This window comes from Desmodus rotundus, chromosome 9, assembly GCF_022682495.2.
Source record: "Desmodus rotundus isolate HL8 chromosome 9, HLdesRot8A.1, whole genome shotgun sequence".
Classification (NCBI taxonomy): domain Eukaryota; kingdom Metazoa; phylum Chordata; class Mammalia; order Chiroptera; family Phyllostomidae; genus Desmodus; species Desmodus rotundus.
In genome coordinates this window covers 54,075,174-54,084,149 of record NC_071395.1, presented here as the reverse complement: position 1 = coordinate 54,084,149, position 8,976 = coordinate 54,075,174, and the positions used below count along the sequence as shown (strand labels likewise).

Here is an 8,976-nt window from a genome sequence, read left to right as displayed (position 1 = left end):
GTAGAGAATCCCTGGAAGTGAACAAATCTTGTGTAGATTTAATAAAATAATTCACTTAGAAATAGCTTCCATTTTCCTTTGGGCAAGTTACATAAGCCACCAGGAAAAAAATAACTTGTGCCAAAGTGGGACATCCAACCTATTTGTTGTGGAAACGAATACCCAATGTTTTAATACTGTCTCTACACTGACTGGCAACAGAAGGCAGTGTGCCCAAGATGACTTTCCTTTTCCATCGGCTATTAGAGTAACCGTGAGAAAAGTGTTTACCACATTTTTGTACAGAGCAAGCTGTTGTGGTAGAAGAAATCATCACTTATTTTGTATCTGGGTGTTTTATTCTTCTCATGATTCAGACAGTGCCATTGCATAAGAAGAGAGCTGTAGGCATATCAAATGAAAGATCTGTAGCATAGCACTATTTTGTCAAGGAAGCACTACAGATCCTCTTTGTAAATTGAAAAGGCCCCAACAGGTGGGTTTGAGGGGCAGTGTAGTATGAGGGTGAAGAATATGTTTTAGAGCTAGAAAGCCTGGGTTAAATTGTACCTCTGTCATCTGCCAGCCGTGTGGCCCAGAGAAAAGTGTTTTACTAAAAAATGTTCTGTGATTCTATTTCCTTATGTTTGAAAATTGAGAACTAATTAGCTTTGGTACCTCTTACAATATTTGAAATGAGATAACATCTCTAAGGCAATCTACTGGAAATGTAGATTGTATTTTTCAAAGGCTTAATTTCACTGTAGCCAGGGGCTGTTTGTAGTCAGAGAAATTTCCTAAACACTTGGCAGTTTTTGCTTAGTGTCACTGAACATATTTGGAAATGTGAATTTTAAATTGTTTCCTCTTAAAACAGTAGTATAGCAATTGGCATTGACAACAGAATTAGTGAATTCCAGAAGAAAAAAATCACTGTATCCTCAGGCCCTAGGCTACCATAAATATTTGAGTTAGTGAATCAACCAAGCAAATTGATACATTAATAAATGTCTGCATGGCTTATCAAAAGTATGTTGTTCTATTGTATTTCAAGAGGGAAAGACGGTGGTCTGCCTTTTGGAATATGTGAAAGTATTATTAGATTCTTTCCTTCTTAGACAAAAAATAAGATGATTGAAAACAGAGTTAGGAGCTGAAGGGTCAAGTCTCGAGGGCTGGCCTTGGAGGAGGGGGTGCTGATTGATCCTGTCATTCTTAAACAGTGTGTGCTACACAAGGGAGTTTCTAAACTATGAAGGCTCAGGGGCCAGACCTGGTAAATGAGATGATTTTAGCAGGAGACAGAAGAGTATTTTTATAGCAATGGCAATATACTAGTAGGTATTTAAAAGATTCAACCAGCTTATCATATAGATCCAGCCTCTATTCCCATGTCAGATAATAGCTCCCAGACTTTGGGGAAAATGCTGCTGCCGCCTCATTGGTATTAGTCTTGGTGGGACTGTTGATCAAAATGCTTCTTCCCTTGCTGGCCCAGGTGTCAGGCAAATGGGTGCTCTGTTTTCAAACATCCCACGAAATGATTCAAAGTGTCGAGTTCTGCGAGCCCTGTGGCTGCGTGCTGATTCCTGATCCCTGCGCTTTCCTAGTCTTTCCCAACACCTGCCTCCTTCAGTTGTCCTTCCATCCTGAGATTTATCCTGTGTCCTTCCAATATTCTCTTTTTTACTTTTTAATTCTACATAACTAGAGTAACTTTTTGCTGATGATATTTAAAAATCTTGTTTCACTTTGGCTGTCATGGATATTATTGCTCCATAAAAATTAATATTTTAACATAAAACATGAGTTATTTTAAAGAGAGAATAAAAATAAATAATTGTACAAGTCATGTGCAGATATAATAAAAATTTTGAGGGTGGGCAAATTAAAGGATGGGGAAAATTATTACACAAATTGACATTAGCAATGAACTTCCTGGGTACATTTAGAAATTAAAATAGTTATTTTGAAAAGCCATTAAGAGGGTCCAGGACTATATTATTGGGATGATCTTATTGATAAGAAAAAAATATGGACATGCAACAAATAATGCATTAATTAATAAATTATTCATGATTTTCAAGGTTGAGAACAGATACACTTTGCCAAGGGATTTGTATTATTTCCTTGGTCAAGATCAGGCTTTTAAAATATTTTTAAAAAAATCACTTACAGTGCATTGCATTTGCTATTTTGAGGCATGACCCTGGATGATTACAGAGAATTTGTCTAGTGAAGAAGTTCTTCCATAAGAGAGAACAAACACACTAAGAATCCCACCTCTCACTTCAGAATTTTTGTATGTGTAAAATTAAGCAGATTTTTCCTTAATTTGACTTTGGATTTACTAAAAATCAGCTTTTAGGAGTAACTGGAGTGAAACAGGGATAAACTGGCCTCTTTCTCAGTCAGCATGATGTTAAAACCATGTGCCGCTGGACCCCACGTGCAGTGGGCAGTTGAGATGGCTGCTCTCTCTGGAATGTCACAGGCACACACTTTGGTGCGATTCCTCACTAAAGGACCAGGAGTTTTCAAACATATACTAACATTTCACCTGTTATTAAAAACGAACAAACAAGAAAACTTCAGGGATATAATGGTGGAAGAAGTGTTCTGCCTTGTTGTTTGAATTTGAAAATGAACTTTTATGACCAGACTGCTATGTCCTGGAAAGTGTCAAATACTCTGCTTGTACGGAAAAGTTGTATGGGGCATTCTAAGCTTTAAAATTTCCTTACAGCCCATTTGTGCTTAAGAACAAAACAGTGAGTTAATAAACAAAAACAAAAAACTCCAAAAAACAATAACCCAGAAAAATACTTCAAGGGCTTATATCAGAGAATTTGTGGGGGTTTTTTGACTTTACTTACCCCAATTAATAACGCACTTAAAGTACAAGTCTCCACTGACTTGACAAAGAACCGGTGCTGCAGGCGTGTGTGTGTGTAAACCAGAGTCAGGCACCTGAGCCTGGGTATTTCCTGTTAGGACTGATGGTGATTTCAGTCCTGCTTCTTCTGGAAACAGTGGTATAAATGCCACAAGGTTCTTTGTGTCCCAGCTCCAAGAAGCAAGTTATGATGCCTTTACACGTCCCTCTCACTTGAGGTCCTCTGAGTTCTCATTTGGGATGGAAACACCTGGAGATTCAAGATGTCTATCCCACCAACTTTACTTTTTATCGGATGCTTGCATTTTTCTTTCAGAAACTATAATTTTGAAATTTTGGGATGAAGGGTAGGCTAAGTAAAGATTTTGACACCTGAAAATGTTTTCAGCAATTATGTTTTCCCAGAATTCACTCTCAGGGAAATACTGATAAGAATTGCAGATTGCTTATAATCTCCCAAATCACCTACTCTTAGGAAAGAAAGGGTCAGGGAGTGGAGACTTTCCTCTGAAATGATGTTAACACCAACCAATCGACTATGTTTCCAATATGACCTTTATTGAGCAAGTACTGCTGTAACATTTAATATCAATCAACGAAAGGTTGCAAACTGTGCATGTCAACGAGGTTCTCCCATGAAAGAAAGTCCATTTTAAATGCACCAGTGAGGTAAACATAATTATTCATGTATAGCTTTCTTAAGGCTAAGAGTTCTGTGTTTCATTTATTTTTGGCTCAGTTGGTTCTTTGCATAATACATCTCAAGACATCCCCTCTCCAAGTGCCCCCCTTCCAGCAGTTTAGGAAATTGGCCAATTCCCCAGGTACATACAATATCATGCATTTGAACCCCCCAAAGACTGAGGAGGGAGCATCCTGAGCTTGCATGCAGTTCCTCCATATTGCACAAAGTAAAATACAATGACTGGAGCCCCCATGGGAGAACCCGTTCTATTTTGAAGCTGTCAATTACATGCATTTTGGAATTGTCATATGGCTTAACCTTTTGCAATGTACTCAAATTATTAGTCGCCCTGGGAGACTTCCTTCACTATGGCATGTGAAGTGACTTTCTCTACCTTTTTAGTAGACACTAGTTTCTCCTCAAAGGTCTCCTCATGCTCTTCGACTTTCTGAGTGACGGTGACAGATTTAGTGATGTATTTGGTAGCACCATCTTCCCCGTCAGTGGTGATTTTTTCTATCTTTTTGGTCACCACCACTTTTCCCTCACTTTTATCACCCCCCTTCTTTTCATCTGCTGGACTCAGGTCCAGCCCATTGGTGATGACGCCTTTCTCCTCTTCTCCCCCACTGCCTTTCTCCTTCGTCTCCTGCTCTTCCTCCTCCTTGCCTTCCACCTCCCCATTGATGGCTATGTCTTCCTTCGTGGATTCCTTTGAACCTCGATCACTGCCTTCCTCCTCACTCCCTCCCTCCTCTTCTGCTTTCTCCTTTTCCCGTTGCTCAGGCTTCCCCTCCTCTTTGGCACCTTTCTCCACGCTCACCTTTATGGATTTGGTGATGGTCACCACCTCCTGTGTTACTTCCTCCTTCACTGGGGTTGCTGCTTTCTTCTTCTCTAGCTCCTCTTTCGACTTCTCCTCCTTCTTCTCTACTTTCTCCTCCTTGGGAGCTTCCTTTGCTACTTCTTTCTTTCCTTCCTCCACTTTCACTTCTTCCTCTTTCTGCTCACCTTTCCCAGCTCCAGCTGCTGCTTTGGGCTTCAGCTCCTCCACTGGTGATTTGGGCACAGGGGACTTGGCCTTGTCTGGCTTTTCCACCTTGGCTTCTGCTACCAGCTCCACCTTGGTGACAACTTCTTCCCTCTTTTCCTCAGATTTCTTCTCTTCCTTAGCTTCGACTTCCTCTCCTTCACCTTCCACCTCTGTCTCCCCTTCTTCTTCTTGCTCACCTTCCTCTCTTTCACTGGAACCTTCTTTCTCAGATCCCCCTTCTTCAGCTTGGTCTGATTTGGCACCCTCATCTTCTTCCTCCTCCTCTTCTTCTTCCTTGTCTCCTTCTTCCTCTCCTTTCAGTTCCGGTGCCATAGCTTTCACTGGAGACTTTTTGGTCGCTACCACTTCTTCAGCTTCTTGTTCATCTTTCTTTTCTTCTGCCTCGTCTGCCTTCTTTTCTTTCATGGAAACTGCCAGTTCCTCTGCAATAGCTGTCAAGGCCTCTTCCATTTCTGACTTCTCACCTTCCACCTTGGTTTCCTCTATGATCTCCTCGACAAATTTGTGTTGTACCTTTAGCTTGGGAGCCTCCATCTTGGTTTTCTGAATCTTGCTGGATATTGTGATGGAGGGCTGTCGGTGTGTGTACAGTGGTCCAGTGAGGCTTCCTGAAAATGTGCTGAATCTGGTCTCTTCACCTTCCAGGAGTTTTCTAAGGAAAGAATCAAAGACAAGACATAATTAAAATCTTACTGGGCCTTCTGAGCTTTATAATGTAATGGGAAATGCGGTAGATGCCTTTGAATAAGTAAAATCACATAAATAAAGGATTCCATGAAGTCAGTGCAATCCTTGCTATCATTTCAGTGGTATATTGTGTTATATTCAGTGACAGACTCTTACACTTGCTGCAGTAGCTAACCACACCCAATGATCCACTAATCAGACCCAGCCACCAAATCCCCATGCTGCGTCAGTCCATTTGGCGCAACTTGAAAAGCTCCCTAGTGGTAAAAAAAACAAACAAACAAACCTTAGTGATCTTCCTGAGCATCAGAACTTTCAGGATGTATATACTAAATTTCTTTTAGCAAATACAATGCTCAAAAAAATGTACAAAACTATTTAGCATATATCAGAACTCAGGCTATGTATCTAAACCTACATCTACACCTATACAATAGCTTGGTGCTAATATGGTTGTATCAAGTTATAAACTGATCTGAAAGTTCAATCATAAAGTGTTTTTCAATATAATTACTCACCTTTCCTGGAAAGAAAGCTACCTCTCTGAGGTCACTTTATTCTTATGCTATTATAATGACCTTATTGGTAGTAGAAAAACTGTTTAGTCAATGATTTTCTCCTGTGAACTTAGGCAGCAGCAAGATGACATCAGTTAGTAGACCTATAATCTCTTTTCTCTGTCTCTGGCTGCACAGCTATATCTATAGACGTAAGTCTGTCTACATTAAGATTAATGTCTATATGTTTATATCTCTAGATGTGGATGTATGTAGATATATATCACACATGACCTATATATCTAGACATAGAATCTATATTATGCACTATACAATAGAATACATCTCAATTATCTATATAGCTATAAGAATAAATACATATTCTAATATATCGATCTATATCTATTCTAAACCAGATGATGGCAATAGTAAGCTGTAACAGAGAAATGGAACGTCTTGGTACTTGTCCTTGACATTGTAACGCTGAAAAGCTGAAACCACTAGATGAAATATTAAATACTAAAGCTCCGTTTTTGCTTCAAACATTTGGAAAATACTTTTGACTAAAATAAAAAGCTTAAGCATAGCATTGAAATTAAGGCGTGCCTCCTTCCCCCACGTAATTCAAAACAATTTCAACTGGTGCTTACTCTTTTAAAGCTGTATAAAAAGTGATAAAATGACATTTGCAATTCTTTAGAATAATTTCTTTTTAATCAAGAAGGGAAAACAGGCACTGATTTAAAACTTCTGAAACCTGCTCGCTTTACTGAAGTGATGAAGGTTCTCTCAAGTCAGCCTCCGCAGTGCGGTATTTCCGTCACGTCCGCAGTGAACACCATACCTGTACGCAGCGATCTCAATATCCAGAGCCATCTTGACGTTGAGGAGATCCTGGTACTCGCGCAAATGACGAGCCATTTCCCACTTCGTGCCTCGAAGTTCATTTTCCAACTGTTGGATGGTGTCCTGAAACAGACACGGAATGTCTCCATCGACTCACCCTTCCAAGCCGCAACTTCTTTCGAAAATCACTTGCTACCCCTCCCCACCTCCCCTCTGCGAATGCTTTTAGCTGTGCAACCCTCTCGGATATTGTTCCCAGACACCATTCTCCCGTTAACAAAATCTAAGGGGTTCTCAAAGAAACAAACAAATAGGATCAATATAACATTTCCTGGGCACCTCACTCACTAAGCCCAGTGGATTTAGAATAAATCTCGAGAGGGAAAAAAAGGTGCATAGGGACACCCCACGCCTGACCTGGCCCTTCCCATGGGAGCTCTTTGGGCTGAAGCTAATTTCGAGATTTCTGATCACCGCTGGAAAAGGAGAGAATGCATGCGTTTCTGCAGAAGCTATCTTAAAGTTGCTATTTAATCAGCTACCCAAATGTATACCTCCTACTTTAAATATGCAAGCGTGCAAAAACTAGAACTCCCGAGGACAAAAAGCACGTTTTGAAAAAAAGTCATGGCTTGTAGAAGCTGGCGATGGTGGGCGGGGGAAGAGTGTGGAAGTGACCGGTAGCGGCGAACACGCATTGCGCCTCCAACCTGGGTGTGCGTCGCGCTCGCGCGCACTGGCCAGCGGCCACCAGAGTGCGCGGCGGAGAGCCCGCTGGGGCGCGTGCCTTAGTGTCGGGGGCGCGCGGCGCTGGCGCTGGCGCAAGGCGGGCCGCGCAGCCGCGGTTCCTACCTGGTAGCTGCTGAGGTCGTGGTTGTGGCGCTCCTCGATGTCGCTGAGCTGTCGCTCCAGGGACTCCTTGGTGCCGCGCACAGACTCGAGCTCGATGCTCTTGGACTGCAGCTGGCGCCGGTACTCGGCAATCTCTTCCTTGGCAGAGCGGATGGCCTCCTTGTTCTGCTCGGCTGCCTCGGTGAGCTTGGCGTAGCGGCACTTAAACCACTCTTCTGCTTGATGCATGTTCTGGTCGGAGTGGCTCTCGAGCTGGGAGCGGATCTCCTTCAGCGCCGACGAGATGTCGGTCTTCAGGTAATCTTTGCGCTCCACTGTGATGTGCGACGCCTGGATCTGGGCCAGCAGGTCCGCCACCTCTTCCTCGTGATTGCTCCGTAGGAAGGCAACCTCATCCTGCAGAGACTGCACCTTCTTGTCCAGCTCTACCTTCACCAGCGACGCCTCCTCAATGTCTTTGCGCAGCGCTCGGATGGCCGCCTCGGTGTCGTCGCGCAGCCGTGCCTCCTCCTCGAAGCGCTCCTTGAGCCGGTGAATGTCTTCCTCCAGGTGGTCCGAGTCCAGCTGTACCTGAGCCTTCTCGTGATTCACCATCTCGAGGGTGGCGCGCAGCTCACGGATCTCCTGGTCGTACGCGTCGCCCAGCTGGGCGTGCGAGGCCTGCTTCTGCCGCAGCGCCTGGATCTCTGCCTCGATTTCCTTGTTCTGCTGCTCCAAGTAGTGCACCTTCTCGATGTAGCCCGCGAAGCGGTCGTTCAGCCCTTGCAGCTGCTCCTTCTCGTTGGAGCGGGACAACTTGTAGTCGCCGCCCGCTGCGGAGACGCCGTTGAGCAGGGACGAGGATTGGCTGAAGTCAAGGCTGCTCTCCGCGGAGCTGAGCATGGCTGAGCTGTAGGTGAGACGCGGGCCGAGCGCGCTGCGCTTGTAGGAGGAGGACACGGTGCTGGGCGAGCCACGGGACCACGATTGTGAGCGGAAGCCGCTGGACGGGGAACCGCTCACGCGGCTGAAGCTGGAGCGGGTTTCGGTCACCCGCCGGTAGGCGGACGGGTTGCCCAGCGAGTCCAATGTGTAGCTCATCTTGGAGGCCTCGGGGTGTGTGGCTGTCACAGCGTTCTGCTGGTCTCGCCGCTGCCCATTTATAGCCGCGGCTGCGGGTCCCGGGCTAGGGCCCCGCCCCGTGGAGGCGGCGGCCGAGGAGGCGGGGACTGTGGGCTCTGGACCCAGGGATGGGGGGGAAGGGTGTAAAGTCAGCCCGGCAGTGATTCAGCGCCTGCTCCACGTGGGCCCCCGCCGCATCGGACACCGGCCTTGGCTACCTTGTCCCTGGCCCCTCCCCCAGTCCTCTTTCAGTCCTAGACCACTTGCTCCCCCTCTAGCCCCCTCTCTCCGTTTCTCTTCACCTTCGGATTGCGTTTTTCACCCTCTATGCCAGTATTGCCAGTATTCACACAACGCCCTTTCTTTGTCTTTTCGCTCT

General features: G+C 44.7%; 1 protein-coding gene across 1 annotated transcript; it reads right to left on the bottom strand.

Moving 5' to 3' along the window:
• Nucleotides 1-3,412: 3,412 nt before the first annotated feature.
• NEFM (neurofilament medium chain) lies at nucleotides 3,413-8,626 on the bottom strand. The gene is made up of 3 exons (XM_024560953.4): nucleotides 7,497-8,626; nucleotides 6,643-6,767; nucleotides 3,413-5,266 (listed from the first exon to the last, which is right to left on the bottom strand). Exons 1-3 carry the CDS (start codon nucleotides 8,574-8,576, stop codon nucleotides 3,901-3,903), a joined length of 2,571 nt encoding a protein of 856 aa, XP_024416721.1. The 5' UTR covers nucleotides 8,577-8,626; the 3' UTR covers nucleotides 3,413-3,900.
• Between the last annotated feature and the right edge of the window lie 350 nt (nucleotides 8,627-8,976).